The following is an 18997-nucleotide window of genomic DNA, read 5'->3' as shown; positions in this document are numbered from 1 at the left end:
ATTGAAACATACCAAGCACAAGTTGTTGTTCTTCATCGATTATTTTTCCATTTGTGAATTGTGTATTGTTATTAATTAAGAAATTACTAATTTTGTCTTGTTGTTGATTGGAAATCGCCATTGAAACATACTAAACACAAGTGGTTTACTCAATGATGATTTTGAGATCTATTATGCGGAAATACGAATGAGCAACACCGGTGGCGGACAGTGGGGATGCGGTTGGTCGTCGACGACGCAGTGGGGAAGCGGTGGTCAACGCCGGTCGGTGGTGCCTGACTACGATGAAGTGGGGTGGGGATGGGGTTTTTGATTAAGGGGTTAATTTTCTTTTCCCATTTTTGTGTTTGAAATGGGAGAGGTAAAGGCGGAAAAAGTCGAGAATTTGTGTAGTATTTAGTAAAATGTTGCGTAGGAAATAGCACATCCCATTATTAATGGGGATGGAGGAACAAGTAATTCCACTTGTTGTAAATAGGGTGTAAATTATCCAACACCCTATTTTACAATCCCACGCATTTTGCTAGTTTTTTCCATCACTGCCCTTTATTTAAAAAAAAAAAAAAAACACCCACCCACTCAACCCCGGCAGTCGGTCTTCCCGCAACCCTAATCAACTTCCCGCAACCCTAATCAACTTCCACCAGCATCGGTCGCCTACCCTCGGCGCCGACCTCTCCCCCTCGCCGTCACTACATCCCAGCCTCACAGTCGATCAAACACCTTCATCGCAACTGCAGGTTGGATCGAATGGTGATTGCAGCTTAGTCGAGGCAATGAACATGGCGCAGAGAGGGTGATCAGCGCGGTTATGGGGGCGGGAAGGGGAGATCAGCGTGGGGATGGGGCGGTGAGGGGTGGTCGGCGGTGGTAGGGGTGGGATAGGGGTTGTTCGTTGTTGGAGGTTTTTTTTGGGTTTTTGATTTCTCCATTTGGTAAGAGCGAGGAATTAGGTTAAGAAATGAAAGGGGTAAACTCGAAATAAGACGAAAAAATGTGCGGAATTTAGTAAAGTTATGTACGGGATTTAGCAAGTCCCTTGTTTTTATTATAAGGAATAATGTTCAATACATTTGCGCCTTTTTGGTTGATCAAATGCCCCCCAAATGCAATTATTGAACATGTTTTATTCTCAAGAGTACAAGTACAAAGCAACATACGGGTGCAATCTAGACACTTTATTCGCACCGTGTGCCCGCAAAGCTAAACTGAAATAAGGATTTCCGGTGGCGACCAATGAACTATTTCCGCATGTCAGAGATTTTGCGGGATATGGGGTTGAATTCAATGAGCAAAGTACGGATTTCCATGGGCGCGAGTTGTACAACCAGCTGAGCCGGATCAATAGGCCCTCCCCTCACTACCTTGTCTTCCTTAACAGAGGCGCCTTGCGACTTCCATACTAATCTCTTCTTCACCATTTCCGACCGCTCCTGATTGGCCGATAAGCTTGTCTCAACCACTTTGCCAATCTGGTCAAATTTAAAACAGTAAAATAAGAGTATTTATTGGGGCTTAACAATCAGCAAGTAATTGAAGTAACTACTCCGATTCAATACCCCAATTACACCAAAACAGAACTGAACATGACTCGAAGCTTAGTTGGACTGGTTTGAAAGCCTTGATTTTAAACCCTAAGTACACCATAACAGACAAGCCAGGTTTGACCTTAAAATCTGATCTGACCTAACTTTGTAAGACCCAAAACCTGACTCGATCTGGCTCAAGACCACCCGCCAAACAATTACCTGATCCTAAATGACACAAAGTAGCTAATTCGAAATCACACTTTTCTACATAAAAATAACAAAGAGGGCGGAAATGACTAAGCTCAGAACCGTTTGACCCACCCTGTAAGCCTTAATCAGTGACTCAAAATGAAACTAACCCATGCCCCCACCTGGATAATATACAGGAAATATACCCACACTTTGAAAAATTATTCGACCAAACTGACCGTATCCAAGACATAACATAATTGTCCGACCTGAGCTAACTCAATCTGAGTGACAGTCTGGATTAGAGTATATCAAAAGGCATGGATATGTTTAGATTTGGCAAAACAAACCCCAAACCCAATAAATCTATCTAAAGTATTTGGATTGATATCCAATCGAATACCTAAAATGACCGACTTAAATCACACTCACTACCCGATTCAACCTGAATAGAACCGGAACTGGACCAAATTTGGCATACCCAAAGTAAACCTGAGCTCGAATGAAACTGAATTGAATCCAACCGGTTTAACTTAAATCAAAAGACTAAAATTTTCATATAGATAACCTCTTATTATATGAGTTGGATAATAGTTGCTCCATTTGACCATAATAATAATAAAAAAAAAATTATACACTTATATACTGTGATGCATATTTTCGAGTCAAGATCCTCTCCATTTCCTAGAAAGAAATGGAGAGGCCATTTCCTATCAATGGATCGGATTGCATCTTGCTAATATCGAACGGTTAACGATTTATGCAAGGAAATAAAGGTTTAATAGGGTGTAGAGGGTAAAATATTATTAAATGGGTTTGTGAGAGGAAATGGAGAGAAAGAAATGGAGAGGATCTTAATTGCATATTTTCAATGTCAAGTTTTTCACCTCCAACCTAAAATTCGAATCTCACCTCATCTGACGTGAACTAATACCAACTTGTAATAGCTAAAACCGTTTAAGATGAGTGATCTACTTGAACTTAATCGAACCTAAATCCAAAAGGTTCAACGCTCGCCCAAATGAAAACGATCCAATTTAACTTGAGCCGGAGCAACGGATATCCAGGTTGCCAAGTCTAGGTGGGTCATGCGCCCTATGGCAGGACATAGGACATAGGACATAGGACATAGGACATAGGGAAGACTGGAGGTCTTGGGGTGAACTTTTATGTTCGAATTTAAAATTCACATCAAAAGTCAAAACCCTAAAGTTTTACTCCAATGACTGTCCTACATTTGTACTGTAGTATTTTTACTCATGACCTACTGGTGCCACAAAATCTCTTACCTCCTTTGTCGGAAAAAGTCTTTTGAGATCGACATTTGCCATGCTTGACAGCTCCTTATCTTCTCCAACCTTTAGTCACAACCAGGCAAGAACAGGGTATTTAATACATATGATTGGATAAAGCATGAGCATCTCAAGGCACGGGACAAGGAACACAAATAAAGTACATAGAAGTTCTGCATGATACTAGCTCGACATTGATAAATTCAATATTCAAAGCTAGCTATTACATCTCTGCTCCCAAAAGATAAATGTAACTGGAATACTCAAAAAGGTAGTAAAGCTCTATGCAGGTGAACTAGAGACGGGTCTAAGCAAAAACAGCTGATTACAAGATTCTAAGGACGGACCTCATATAGATGTGCTAGCCGAACCAAGACTTTTCCATCAGCAAGTTCCTGCTTATTAAACGTAAATTAATAAATGAAATGATGCAAGGAGAATAAAAACCATAATTGCCAACATAAATACTTAAAACACAACCAAATAACACATCACATGAAATGCCAGTTACCTGGAGCGTTATTAGAGCAACATTTTCAGGAAAAGAGTAAGATGGATCAATGGCTGTAAAGGAGGGTTCATGAGAATTCTGCCATTTATCATCATCCTGTAAGACCATCATGTTTGTTAAAATAAGACTCCAACGGCCAAAATATTACAGTAGTTGCTATTATGAGATTTATCTTTTCCACCTGCTCACTGAATGCCAAGAGAAATGGAGAGTAAAGTTGTTGACCAAATGAACGCCTCCATTTCGCACCCTCTCCAAGAGGGTCAATTCTGAAATAAAGCTTTCCCTGGACCTGCGAAATGAAGCAAAACATAAAACTAGTATATCATGACCGTGTCCGTGTGTATGACTAGTAAATAGTAATACTAGTAATCAATTGCCAACATGTAAGGAAATAGGGAGGCGCATAGGAAGTCAACTGTTGCCGGCAAAGTCATGGAGCGGTGGTAGTGGTACTCATGACCTGGGTTTGATCACCAAAACTGCCTTGTGGCTCCCAGCTCCCTTTACCCAAAAACAGGAAGCCAACAACCAGGCATATATTAACTACTTTGAGCTTGTTTTGGACTTGGTATACTCCCTCCTAATCACTCGTTTCTTCCCTTTTCTTTTTGGCAGAAAAAATAAGGAAAGGGTAAAAGATGACACACTTCCTATTCTACCCTTACACCTAATTTACCCTCTTCATAATCCCTCACCTTGACCTCCGAAATCCCCTCTTCATACGCCTATTACCCTGACCACCAAAATCTCCTCACATTGAATATGCCCCGACTCCGTCAAACCATTCCCCACCTCCAAATCGCCACTGTCCGCTTCACTTCGTTCCCCCTTTTGCTTGATCTCGTATTGTTGCCAGTCAGTGGTGGCGTGGTGCGGTGTGATTGTTCGGTCACGTGGCGATGAGGGGAGGTTAAAATGGTAGTATAACTAAGAGAGGACAGGTGTTGGTGGTGATGGGAGCGGATCAGAGGGTGGTTGAGGTGGTCTCAGGCGAAGAGGGTGTTGTTATTGGTGGTGCTAGGGCAGGTTAAGGTTGACATAAGGCTGTAGGATGTGGTGGAGGTTGAGTTGTTAGTAGGGTGTGTTTAAGGGTATTCTGATCCATTTGTGTGATATTGTATGTAGGGAAGAAATGAGTGACTTGGCGGGAGTAATTGTTTTTGTCAGGAGGTATTACTCAATTGCATACGATGTCAATGAGACTTTGATCCTCACATTTTTCACGATGAGAAAAGGAGCAACTCTTCCAACAGTCAAAAACTCTAAAAGGGTAAAAGGCATTAATATATACAGCAACTTGATCTAAGCCAGCAAGAATGCAGTTTTATCTCTGAAAATTTATTTATGTATTAGAGGCGCATTGCAAAAGCAAGTATCAAAGAGTGCGTTTTGCCAAAGTCCATTTCGTACAACTGTCTTCACTGCCGCTCCTTTTAATCTTTAGCCCTCAGGAGATGTTGCCATAGGATATTGCTTTGTTTTAATTAACTCTGTCATAGCACTAGCTCGTATCATGAATCTAAAAGGTCAAAATACAATCTTACTTTCATTGTTCTACAGTATCTGGTAAACAAGTAAATTTTATGGTACATAATCATCAAACGATAAAGATGCAACTCCACAGCATACAAATTAAGGAACTGCAAAAAGAAGACTAATGAAGAATAAGCCGCACTTTAGGGTGGGGGCTGGAACAGATTTCCCTTGGTGTTCAAGTAGTTTCAACTGTAATCAAGTAACAAAGGAAAATAGTAGGCTACTTACAGTTAAGCCTATGCACTCGGGTGTGCAAACTTCTTCATTAAGGGCCTCACCAACACCTTTGCCGTCATCTCTGAGCAACCGTCTACACATGAACGAACCCAAATTACTACGAATAAAGAAAAAGTGACTCTCCAGTCATGTAATCTGCAATAATGTAATTCAATTTAAAGGTTTAAAAAAAAAAAAAAAAAAAAAAAAAAAAAAAAACAGCTACCTATGGAGCATTATCTCTATCTGTCCATCCTTTATGCTAGACCCTCCAATAGCTCTATCCACCATGACTGAAAATTCGTTCACATCATCGTGCAGATATATCCCCAGATTAATCTGAAATAAGTAGCACGATTGTATTGGGAAATTAGCAGATTCTTTGAGAAATAATGATTTTGTTAGATGACCAGCTCCTCGTCATTATGGAAAAGTTCAATGCAGCAAGATCCAAAGATGTTAGGACTTTGTATGCAATAGAGAAAGATGAACTAAAAACAAGGGTAAAAGCTGGAAATCTGAAAGTTGGCCGCAAAAACATACAGGATAATAATTCCCGGCAACAGGTTGGTTCACTTGCAGATCCCAGTCTGATCTATAATCTCGCATCTGTAAATAAGTGAGAAGTCATTCTTCCATATCATGAACACAGTTTTTTGCACAATAACATTACATAAATGCCTCAAAGGCTCCATCTAACCATCTATGATAGGATAAGGGGGATCAAATGTATGCAACTGTACCCGTGTGAGTACATCTGCCTTACTGGCTTTACCACCAGATGCACAATAATGCATATATGCAAGAAAGTAGGATATCAACACAAATGGAGCCAGAGCACTTGAACATCATACCCTTTTGATGAAATCACGTCCATTTGAATCCGTGTAGAATATTTTATTTGACAATAAATCACTTGTGAATTTTGCCACAACTTCTTTACCAACCCAATCATCAACAGGTATAGGCCCAACCTGATAACAAAGGATTGTCCATAAGAGTACCATCAACATTGATGTACAGAGCAATAAGAGACTTCATTTTCGTAAACTTCATTTGAGGAATAATTTACTCAGATAGCACAGTTCACTATCTGGGGTAATCATCCATAACAGTAAACAAAAGCAAATGGCTTAGATATACGAATGATACACCACCCTACCAGGATATTTCATACAAATAGAGATACATTTTTTGTGTTGAGTATTATTTCTCCCAATACAAAACTAACTCAAGAAGGAAGAGGCGGCTGTTTAGCTCACCACATATTCAACTTCAACATGCTCCTTGTCCTTGTAAACTCTTGTTATCTAAAGCAAAATTGCAAGAAACTACATCATTAGACAACTTCAGACGAGGAGCTAAAACAGAAGAAACTAGTATGTGAGATACAGTACGTCACATAGTTAAAAAAAAAAAAAAAAAAAAAAAAACAAGACATTTAGCTAAGAAAAAATCATATCAAGATTTGACAAATGTGGAAAAGGCCCGAGTTCCATTTGGGTGGGGATTGTCCGACCCCCACTCGCTAGGTAGTTAGACTTTCTCCTTTGACAGCCTCATCCTACTGATTGTCCAAACGTGAGGGGTGCGCACTAACTTAGCACATATATATATATATACCTCTAGACCGTGCAAGGGTAGGACATTGGCACACATGGTGAAAAATATGGATTTTGAATGGTTTGATTATTGTTATTGGATTTACATCAATACTGGTTTTGGAATTGTTTTGGAATATAATTCTGTTTCCACTCTGGTTTTGGAGCTTTGTTAATTTATAATATCGTTTTAAATTATCATTATTTCTTGTTTCCTTAACTCCTTACTCACCTCTGTGCTGACATCCTTTTTGTTTTGGGTTGTTCCCCCTCTGGAACTTGTACCTATTCGTGATTTTTGATAGAGTTGATAAGTGTACACTTGAATGCTGCATGGGTGCATATTGGTTCCGGGGAGTAGTACGAGCGAGGAAGGATTTTGAACAATGAACTCAATTTGAATTTATTTAGAACTTGTTATTTTAATTATTTAGATCTACTAGTTTCGGACTTAATAACTCTGTTTTAAATTTTGTGAGAAGTAAAGACTTCCACTGAAACATAATTGTTTTAACGTTTTTGACATCTACTCATATATATTGTCTCTATATCTACCTTGAGGTTGGTTCTACAGCTAAGTGCGGAGTGACGTTGTTGGATTTTCTGTATTTGTTTATTATTTTGTGGTCGGAAAATCCAGGGATGTTACAGGAAGTCTCATGTCTTTTCATTACTATTCTTGTGGGTTGTCAGTTGCTCATCCTATAACTCGGCCACTCAGGCATGTCTGACTGTATAGCGACGAAAAATGAGAAAGAAAAATAAATAGCTGTTGCCGGAAGCACCTGATTTAACCATGAATTGATCCGTTGATGCACTTCATCTATCAGAGGACCTCGCAAAACAGTTGATGCAACCTTCATGGCAACAACCAGAGTGCTAATGTCAAAAAACTTTTTTATGATATTGCAGCTTAACTAACATTTAGTGTGTTAACATCAATCAATACCATTTCCTCTGGATCTATGTCATGTGCATCATCGTCATTTGGCCGAAATACATATGCCCCAGATGCCTGTAATAATCCATATGAAAAGAAGTTTACTTTCTAACTGGAACTGCGAAATCTAGCAGAGATAATGCCTTGCTAATAAAAGCTGCAGGACTTACCTGATCATCTCCAGTATATCCTTCATAGTAACTGTAGGACACATTTATAGATTTTGTATCCTTCATATGGAAAGATAGAGGATGTTAGAAACACTGAATGTGAAATTATTATAGAGACCAAAATAAGACGTTAATACCACTTCTTAAAATGATTTTACAATAAGTTGATGTAAATTGCATCACGACTAGAAGGGTCACTTACACTAATAATATTAAAACAGGTTACAAAGTACTCCCCCAGATTTCATATATTTCTTCCACTTTCGTATTTATCCAAGAATTGTGAAGCTGGATTAGAAATATCAATACTTACTTCAAGGATGAATGTAATACTACCCCTCCTTGAGGAGTAAATAAAAGAAAAAAACATAAGTAATGATATTTCTAATACTAATTAGTAGTGAATCGAATGGATTAATAAGGATCATCGTTGATGATAAAATGATCACTGATCATATTTAATATACAAGGGGTGACTTGAAGGTAAAGTGGTTTTATAAGAAGTTAGTGTAAGATAGTTTTACCATATTTCTTCTATTATTGTGATAAGTTAGCTTCCCATTCTTAGAGAAAGTAAGTTTCAATGCGCCTGGGCCAACAGCAAAGGTAGATTTATCATGCTCTTGGTATCTGTGGACTGATGATCTTGCCAATTTGGTGCCTGCGTGCAACACATTGAGAATTAGAATGCTAATTATCAAGCTTCCATATGCGCTTTTTAAAGACAAATTAAAAGAAATGTTTATCTTGCCTTTGACGGGAGATATGGTAAAAGTACTAAAACCAAGTGGTGGTACAGATGCTGAAAATGCAAGCCAGTACTTAGGTGTATCTTTTGCTGGAACCCCCAAGTATGAGGGAACGTGAAAGTCTCTCATGCTCAATTGAACATCAGATATAGGAAGTAATTGTGACTCAATTTCCTTTCCTTCGTAATCACGAACCATAACATTTTCAGAGATGACCTGCAGCAGGTCTCATCATCTTAAATTGGGTTCACAGAAGTTAAATGCACAATATATACAAATATGAAGCCTTTTAACTACTCAGCTCTGAAATAAAGTAGAATTTAAAAAAAAAATTCATACGTGCTGTCTGAACAATCTTTCAGAAGAATAATCCAGTACGAAATATACGAACTCTCACAAATAATTTCCATAAGACAACATTTGTGCTAGCACCTCAAAGGCATTAGGTCCTTGACGATGAAAAGATTAGGGGGTTGGATGTGCAAAGACTTAACTTATGTTGAAAACATAGATAGACTGAGACTATTTCTGAATCACCAATACTAGCTTCACTATGTGCTACAAATACTTTAATGAAGCATTAGTGACATAGCCCGTAGAATCTAACGGCCAACAATGAAAAAATTGTCCTTCCAAGAAAAGTACATTCAATTCGGTGCTTACAGGAAATCGAATAATATCTTCTCTCTGCCATGCAAGAGGATTATAGACAACCACAATCTGCAAAAGACTTGCCGTAATGAGATGATTTTAAAAAAAATCTGAACAGATATATACTGTATGTGAAGCAGAACTCCTCTATACCAAGTTTTTCCCACGAGCGAGGTCAATCTCTGACGCTGGACAGTAACTTATATTCATGAGCGGACACTGCACAAATGAAGAAATGTAGGTAGAATAGAGATGAGAAAAGTAATCAATCTCCTATTAAATTGATATCTGTCACCAACATTAGTATTAGACTAAAGATGGTGACTGAGGTCTCTGTAGTATTTTTCATATCTTCCAAAGCAGAAAATTAATAGTACAGAATACCTATGCACTTTGTATATATTCGTAACACCTCATATATATTTTTCTAGGATTCCTATTGAATTTGCGTGGAAAAGCTTTGTTTATTTGACATCTATTTGAAGTCGGGCAACCGGATGTACGCAGCCTTACCCTTGTGTTAGCAACACCAAGAGGTTGTTTCCGAATGACCCAGTATGAAAATTGCGTCAAGAACTACATTTGAGGACCGCTACTTCACAAGAAAAAGAAGTGCAGCCACTTTAGGAGCCATTTTGTTTTATTCCATCATAATCAAAAACCAAAGAGTAATGAGTTCTTGGCTCCATTCGAAATATGAAACAAATCTAATGGTATGAGACTGGCAAAAAATTGATATAACAGAAGAAAAAGTAACCATATTAAACTTCAAAAATAATGCAGTATTTCAATTGTAGAGTTATAGTGTTAAACTTAGGAGAGAGCAAGAGGCCGGGAAAAAAAATGAGGAGTCATTAAAGTCTTTGCAGAGATCTAGTGCTGCAAAATTTGACTTCAATACTATAATAAGATATACTCCATAGTACAAATGACCAAACAGTGAACAAGCTTTTAATCTCTTGCCTGCTGAAACTTTGTAGTCAGGTTCAGACAACCAGTTGCTGGTGATGATTGAGTCAAACAATCAATGGATGATGCAACCAATGCCTCAGCCTAGACATTAAGAGAGGCAAAATCATAACAAGTTGGCTGAAAGCTTGAAAGTCCAATAAAACCAAGAAAAACTATATGAAGGGTGGCAACAATTGATAAGAACCTCTTTGTAACCCATTGAAAGTCTCTTTGCATAATCATTAGCCACATGTTGCTTTTCTGTACCAGTGACAGCATCATGATGTTGAGCAATAGCTAAAGCGTCCGCTAGTGCATCTGTACTGTGGCCCAAATTACTCTTTCCAACAAAATATTCAAGTTGTCTGGCTGCCTGAATTGTCATTAAACAGTTAACTATAGAGGTTATATGACAACTGCCAATGGGTTGACATGTCAAAAGCTGCAAAACAGAGAACATACCAGATAGTATGCACTCATCTCTCTAACATATCGCTTCAATGCAGGTCTGCTAGTATAGTATCCAGTCCAGTATGCATTGATATGATCTGCATATCTGTTGCCATAAAGAATTTTTATAGTATAGTTACCTAATTAGGACCCAAAAAAAAGGAAATAACTGTAATATAACAAGATGTGAATATACTGTGAGCACGTTAACATTTCCTACGTACGGGAAAAAGTCATCAGTTTTTATTGGCCAAGCTTCATTGGCGGCATATTTTGCATCAGTATATATAGATGGAGTTGAATATAGTGCATTGACACGTCCATCCTGAAAGCAGTTATAAGAAATGAATGAGGGAATCCATGTTTTTAAAATCCATCAAAAACCGATATGCCATGCTAATAAATGAACTGTGGTTAGAGCCGGCAATAAACAATAGCAAAGCACTAATCATTAAAAAATGTCTTGACTACTGAAGATAATACTCCGAAGTTGATTAGTCAGACTATCATCCATTAACCAACGACTATACCAGGAATAGAATTAGGTCGGCTACATCACGGCTACATAATAGGTTTAAAAACTCGCATGAGTAAAGAATTCACAAACAAACAAACAAAAACCACCAGTAGAAGAACTACAATGTGCTCAGAAATAATGAGCGAAGTAGCCAGAGTAATGATTACCAAGTTAACATAATGAATCAACTTGTCCATCTCCCGAAACCACGTCTCTGCATACTGGTACTTAAAATCCGTTCCCATCGTCCACATTATATGATTTGTCCTAGTAACATTTGCCTGGAAATGTGCAAAAGCCAATATCAGCTTCAGCTTCTTGAAAACTGAATAGCGAGCCCCCACTCATCCAAAAAAAAAACATTTAATTTTTTGTTTGGGGAGTGGTGACATGTGAGTGACATAGAGAGACTGTGCAATACATGCATCTTTGTGAGAGAAAAACCCAACAGTAAAAACTTATTTGCAAGAACTAGTATAGCACTTGCACTGATACACAGTGTACACTACAAGTCTACGACAACAATGCCCTCACCATGCACATTTATCTAATTATCTTACGCACACAATGCGCCCATTGTCGAGAAAAGTCATGCACAAAAGTAAAAAACATGTTTATCCATCAATAATAAAAGAAGCATGTAGATGAACTATCGACTGTTATCACAATAGGACAGTCTCTTTATCTAATAGTTTTCTCTCTCATTAGCGATATCACTAAAACCCACTGAGCGTCTGAGCTTCATGTGAAGATATTTTTGAGTGGCGATGAGCAGAAGGCGAACAGCTGTATGTGTTATGACAGAGAACTTTAACTAAATCAATACATATGAGTTGAGCATCAATATTTACCTGAGATAAAGCAGCATCAATGAAGTCATTAACTCGTTCTTGAACATTGTAGTCAGAGAAGTCAGGGTCATCCTTCAAAATAATATAAGAGTATGTCAGATATTCAACCACACAATATTGGATGTACATACAGGAGCAGATCGATTCTTTTTCTTCCCGGATCAAACGAAGTACCATATTGACTGTATATATAAGAGTAGAATGTTTACTTGAATAATTTTGGAGTCATCATTGACTTCAAAATAAAATCCAGCGGGGGGTTCATAGTAGCCTTCCCAAAAAGCACCGGTAAAAATCTACAAGAGATATTTAGAAATTTCTTAGCTCTGATAGGCTAACTAGAGTGAGAGTGTGAGGCTAATAGAACATAAGAAAATAAACATGTTACTTGCCTGAGCAGTTGAGCCTAAGCTTTCAGACCCTTGCCAAACAAATTCAAGGCTCTTATCATTTTTGCGTTTCTCTCTGTCCTGGTAATCTATTCTTGCAAAGAAGAGAGAATCAAATCCAGCCTGCACTAGCATAGAAAAATTTCATAAGAAATTATGACACTAAAACGATGGTATGCACAAATATTTGATGCTGTTCGGTTGAATATGGTTTCAAGCAAGCATGAGCAAACAGTAGCGGTAGGGTATAGACTAGCTAACCTCTGCTCCTAACAAGTAGGCTTGCACAGCTGAATGTCCAAAGGGGTCAATTTGCCACCCAATTCTTGGTATCGCCCCAAATTCTTTCTTAAGAAACTGGTGTCCAAGAGTTGTCTGGTCAATCATGTCAATATAATGTGGAGTTGCCTCATCATGCATGACCATGCCCCCGTTTCTGAAGAACAAATAAGCAAAAGAATTAAATCCTCGCACCCCATGCAGTCTCAATTGAAAGGTCTAACTTTCTGAGACAATTACCAGAACAGAAGTTTTTAACATATTTTTCGGATTCTCACCAGATCAACCGTGAGAGAAACTCAACTGAGATTTCATCAACTAATTAGTTGCAGGGCACACAAAATCAGCATGGTTTAGTTTGAAACAAGCTTGGGGAATACAAGCTGAGACTTAACATCCTTCCTAATACGAAGTAACTTAATAACTTCGATATGTAATCCATCCATTTGTCCATCCCCAAGTGATATCACCTTTACTATATCACTTTGTCCTAGAATAAAATACCAACTCCCAAATCGAAGATTTGACATCCATTCTAAGCAACTCATTTACCTTCGATATGTTATCCCTCCATTTGTCCATTCTGAAGTGATTCTAAATAATTTATTCAACCCACTGACAGATCTCTATTTCTAAATAACTTCGATATGTAATCCATCCATTCTAAATAAGTTATTTCGTGTTTGGGGAAGGGAATAAGCTCGTAAGAATAAAGGCTAATATAGTCGTAACACACTAACACATACTGAATTAGCTGATCCAGTAGTCCACTTGACATCTTTTAAGTATTACGGAGTAACATTTTAGACTATAAGGCCACTAGAAATTTCTTTACTTTCATAGAAAAAACTAAAGCCATTGCAGTTAGGTTGATTATCATTCAACAAGCATGGTCAAGCTAAGCGACATGCAATGCCTAAAGTAAATACGGTTTTAAATTCTGTTTACCCTAAACATCATAGTATCATACAGATTATACGTAAAATGGGTATAAATAGCACCAAAAAAAAATATACACGAATTCAAGTTGACCATATTTGACCAGGTCCTTGACTATGTTTTGCATTGCCTCATTTTGCTCCCTCCACCATCTCTGAAAAAATGCCTGCATTTTACCATTATTCAACTTCATAAACAATTACATAAATAGTGAAAAAAACACTTAAATATCATTTGTTTAGCACAAGTAATTATTACCTTTATGTCAAATCTATCATCAATGAACTCATTAACCAAGTAATTAACTTCCCCGATAATTATCACCCAATTAAATTTTACCCCCAAATTATTCCATGGATTTCAGACAAGCCCTATATTGTAAGTATTCATTACCGTTGTGTCGTCGTGTTTAAAATGCATATACACCTATTATTTTCATTCTTATATATGAATGGCTCTTAAAATTTTAACAATACACATTTTACTCATTACACTACACTTTTAACAATTTTACCCCTATCACAATCTCATTCACTACTCGTGTACTGCGTTCAAAAGAAAAAATGGAAAAAAAAAGAGAAAAAACAACCACACACTTTGTACAGTACATTACACCCCACCGGCCACCACCTAGCCAACCACCACTAAACACCACCGCAGCTCAGCCCAGCCCACCGCCGAATCTTTGAACGTCGAGCGGCCGCCACGCATTCTGCCACCTTAGTCAGACCAACCATGCCGGAACAGTTGACCACCGATCTCTCCGTCACACCCCTCCCTCACGGTCCACCTTCCTCTCCCACCACCGCTGTCTATTTCGGGTTGTCTCCCTCGCCGATCATCGTCATCCCATTGTTCACCCTCGCCGCCATCCTAACACCACCCAACAACCCCGAAATACCACAAACCATCAATAAAACTAAAAAATTCTTACAAAACCATAAAAAGCCCTCAACTTGATCGATAATTCGAAATTAGCGAATTAGAAACTTATTTCATAGAGAGATCATTATATAGAATTGATGAAATTGATTGATTTGGTAAAGTTGTTTTACCAGGTGGAAATTAGGGATATTCTACACCTTAATTTTTCGACTTTCTACATGGTACTTTGAATATTTACAAATCAGGTTTTTAGAACCATACATGATACCCTTAATTGTTATTATCACTAAGTTTACCCCTAAACTTTATTTTTCATCAATTACTCAGTTTTAGGCGTTAGGTAACGACTTAAACGCGTAACCAAACTTGTCATTTATTATCTCATGATATAAGTGCTCCAGTAGGCTCAGTATCCATCTTGATCCTAATATTTATTGATATATATGGGCTAAAAAAAATTTGACGGAAAATTTATCGATTCCTTGCCAAATTAGCACGTCCAAAGATGGATATTGAGCCTAATAGATTTCTTATGTCATAGGATGATAAATGACTAGCTTGGTATGTCTAGGGTATGACCAACATATCTCATCCTTTCGAATGAGAGAGGTAAGTTGAAGCCCCAACTTTCAAACCACCTCGAAAGAGTTGGACATTCATGTCCAATAGAAGTCATGAAGTCGGCAACTTTGTTGGCTTCACGATAGTAATGTTTAATTCACTTCATCGAAAAAACGAATATCTAATTTTACATCCTTGATAAATTCACGAGATAAAGGTACGGGGACACACAATTTCTTTGCATTTGAACTAAGAGCAATTGCAATGGAAAGTTTTTTACTTGAGTTTGTCAATAAGAACTTTTAGAATAAAGTTCTTCTCATTGCAAGAGTCATTGCATTTATTAAAATAAGAACTTCTTTGTTAGTTTCCAAAATATTAAATAGGTTGATGGAGTAAGATAATTAATAGTGGGTCTTAATTAAGAATTAAGAAAAAGTTCTTCCATCGTAGGGTAAAGTTCTTAAATTTAGTAATTAGTAAAAAAATGACTTGGGAATGAAGTTCTTTCATTGCAATTGCTCTAAGAAGGTGGGCCCTACGGTATCAGATTAAAGCTGGTAACAATAGTAATGGGTAGTTTTTGCTCTGGGTTTTGTCACAAGAACTTTAGTTAGGTGAGTTTGTCCATTGTGACAAAAAGTTTTTGTTCTTGGGTTCTTCATTTGACAAACTTGATTTGAACTAGTTTGTCCCAAAAACCAAAGAAATTGACCAATAAATATATATCTTTATTTTGATTGTATTTATTACCATTAAAAGTTTGAAGTTTGTGGATTTGTCAAAATATGCCATGGAATGAAAAACTTTATTTTAAGAACTATCATTGCACTTTGTCATGTGCACCAAAATCCCGTGTCCCGGTACCTTTACTTTTTAGTAAATGAACATAATTATCATTATTATTATTATTATTATTATTATTTTTTATTTTTTTTTTTGAGAATATGTTTTTTTTCGGAAAAATAATAGAAATCACGTATTCTTTTGGTAGATAAGACATTTCAACGTCCAAAAAAACCAGAAAATCACCTGTTCAACATAGATAAACTTGCGATTACGATCAGCAAGTAACGCCGGCATCAACGAGTCGAGTATATTCTGAACACATGCTGCCTACACAAACACATGCATCAACATCAACATTACATTAACATTAACTTAATCAAATACTACCTTTGTCTAAAAAAAACTTAATCAAATACTCGACAATATACAAGATTTAATCAATCAACAAAATGTAATTAAACCTGAATAGAGTTGTAAGCGCCGACGTAGTATTGGTAAAAGGTTTTAAGCCAACCAACATCATCATGACTATGAGGAACTAAATGAACATTCAATTTTCCAGTAACTAACTTCCCCGTCGTATTATACACCGTAACCCTAGCATCGACGACAGCCAGCATTAACACCACCGCAATCACCGCCGTCATCGACGCCGCAACCGCCGCCGTAGCCATAATTGAGTGATTGATTAAGATTAATTAATTGAATGAAAGAGATAATCATGAAATTTGGGTTAAGTAGAAGAGTAGAGTGAGGAATGAGAAGATTGAGTGACATTTTTGGGGATGAAGCTTTAAAGCAAAGAGTCAGTTAACTTAGTGAATGGTGATAGTGACTGCTGTATGATCGTTATTTGGAATGGAGGTTAATACGCATCGTTTTGGTTTGCATGCGTGGGTAGACGCATCGTTTTCTCTGTGTGGGGGGAATAGTATAGTGGTGAATGGTGATTTCCATGTTTTTTTGCGAAAAAAACGTGTGAGAAAGGAAGTGACAAATGATGGACATCTTCACACTAGATTTTCCGTTGGATTATGCTCCTTAAATTATTGAGATTAATAATGTCCGTTGGTTAACCTTAAAACGGATCATATCCGTCTTAAATGTAAAACAGTATGTCTTATTATAGTCGGACAATATCCGTCTAAAGCTGTAGATGGATAGTGACTCTCTCACAATATGCATTATCCATTTCTCATCTACTTGCACTATCCGCTCTCATTTTATAAAAAGGACATTATCCGTCTACAGCTTTAGACAGTAGTATCCGTCTAAATTGAAAATTTGTGAATTTAAAATTGTTCAAATATTATGTTCCATATAATTACATGGTATAAGACTGTTATTTTTTTAGTCTCATCTATATATTTCACCTGTTTTATTGTTTAAGACGAATTTATAAAACTATTTTTATAATTTGATTTTTTACCAAAAAAAATTACAAGTTAAATGTCTAGGTTAGGATAAGGTTTCTTATTTTGCCATTATTCAATTTATTTATATTGAATAAGTTTATTATAGTAAGAAGTAAAGCTCAAATAATGGTTCGTTTACAAAAATGTAGGGCACATGGCATTAACTTTAGAAGACGTTTGATCTATTGTAAAATTGTTTTACAACGTATAAATGGCCTTATGAGTAGGGATGGCAATGGGTCGGGGACCCGACCCACATCCTAAGGGTTAGACCCTAATGGGTCGGGTATGGGTTTCATATTTTCAGACCCAATCGGTATGGATCGGGTATGGGTCTTAAGAAAATATTTCGGGTCCGGGTCCGGGTCTAAGTTATGAGACCCATACCCGACCCTTAGACCCTTTATTAAAAAAAAAAAAAAAATCAAAATCACAACTTTTCTGAATTCATACTGGCAGACCGTAGAAACCAAAGCAACTAAAGTCTATTTCTCTTCCTTCATCCCGTAAAGTGATAAAACTCAACCAAACTCTTCTGACAATACCACCACTCCACCACTGACACAAGGAAACCAACAATACCACCACTCCACCACTGACAAAAGGAAACCACCACCACAGCACTGATACGCGATTAACAACCACCTCTCTAATAGGTGGCGACCGACAATCACAATTGACGGCAGTCAACGACGGTCAGATGGAGACGGCTATCAAGTACGGTATTGGTTTTAGGGTTCCGAGTTTGATTCTTTCACATGTATTTGGAGGTAAAATTAATTTAGGTTTTCTTTATCTTTCTTAATCTCTTTGATATGTATATTGGATTTGGTAGTGTACAATAGAGATTAATAAACTCATAATGTTAAAGTAGTATGAATTTTTTTTTTCATATTATAGACCCCATAGCTGTTAATCATGTTATTAAAGTGGCTGAAACTCAGACCCGCGGGTAGACCCGGGCCCGACCCTTACCCATAGGGTCCGGGTATGGGTCCTCAAATATTAGACCCTTGCGGGTCTGGGTCGGGTACGGCCGTACGGGTCCAAAGAGAAAATCTCGGGTCCGGGTGGACCCGACCCATTGTCATCCCTACTTATAAGTTATGACAGCTTATGTATTTTGATTAATAAAGCAACATATATGTAGGTAGTTTAGGTAGCACCGAAATGGACATGGATACAGATAAAGACACGAAACGGACATGTGACACCCAATAAATTTAGGACATGGGACACGTTATTTAAATTTAATAATAAAATATACTTCCTCCATACCACACCAATGGCAACATTGCGAATTTTGGCACTATTCATGGTCGTAGGGAATCTTCGATATTATTCATAATCTATAAGACAAAATATAGTCATGTGAGATTTTGTTTGATTTATCGTCATGAATGTTATAAGAATATCAAATTTTTATAATTTTTAATAATGTGTAACTAAAGATATTCACGTTGCAAAACGTTTCTCGACAAGTGTGAAAAGTCAATGTTACCATTGGTGTAGTATGGGGGGAGTATAACTTATAGTTATATATGTAGGATTTCATTTTTGAAAAAGTATTTGATAATAAATTAA

At 37.3% G+C, this 18997-nt stretch overlaps 1 protein-coding gene across 1 annotated transcript; it reads right to left on the bottom strand.

Moving 5' to 3' along the window:
- Positions 1-1004: 1004 nt before the first annotated feature.
- LOC141599131 (putative alpha-mannosidase At5g13980) lies at positions 1005-17015 on the bottom strand. The gene is made up of 29 exons (XM_074419053.1): positions 16460-17015; positions 16242-16325; positions 13841-13929; positions 12807-12981; positions 12549-12668; positions 12366-12452; positions 12157-12228; positions 11473-11586; positions 11013-11113; positions 10801-10894; positions 10544-10711; positions 10351-10440; positions 9541-9606; positions 9400-9456; positions 8739-8952; positions 8512-8648; positions 7988-8047; positions 7827-7892; positions 7663-7734; positions 6539-6586; positions 6131-6250; positions 5820-5885; positions 5503-5615; positions 5289-5370; positions 3703-3813; positions 3522-3617; positions 3358-3405; positions 3008-3076; positions 1005-1472 (listed from the first exon to the last, which is right to left on the bottom strand). Exons 1-29 carry the CDS (start codon positions 16670-16672, stop codon positions 1242-1244), a joined length of 3063 nt encoding a protein of 1020 aa, XP_074275154.1. The 5' UTR covers positions 16673-17015; the 3' UTR covers positions 1005-1241.
- Between the last annotated feature and the right edge of the window lie 1982 nt (positions 17016-18997).

The sequence above is a fragment of the Silene latifolia genome, chromosome 9 (genome assembly GCF_048544455.1).
Source record: "Silene latifolia isolate original U9 population chromosome 9, ASM4854445v1, whole genome shotgun sequence".
Classification (NCBI taxonomy): Eukaryota; Viridiplantae; Streptophyta; class Magnoliopsida; order Caryophyllales; family Caryophyllaceae; genus Silene; species Silene latifolia.
This window is presented reverse-complemented; position numbering and strand designations above follow the sequence as displayed.

Excerpts from the sequence above, each read along its gene's own strand:
- LOC141599131 (XM_074419053.1), bottom strand. The coding sequence starts at position 16,672 with ATGGCTACGGCGGCGGTTGCGGCGTCGATGACGGCGGTGATTGCGGTG. Across the intron at positions 13,930-16,241 it reads AGTTTATCTATGTTGAACAG|GCATTTTTTCAGAGATGGTG; the intron begins GTGATTTTCTGG and ends GGTAAAATGCAG. Across the intron at positions 9,457-9,540 it reads TCGCTCGTGGGAAAAACTTG|ATTGTGGTTGTCTATAATCC; the intron begins GTATAGAGGAGT and ends AGTCTTTTGCAG.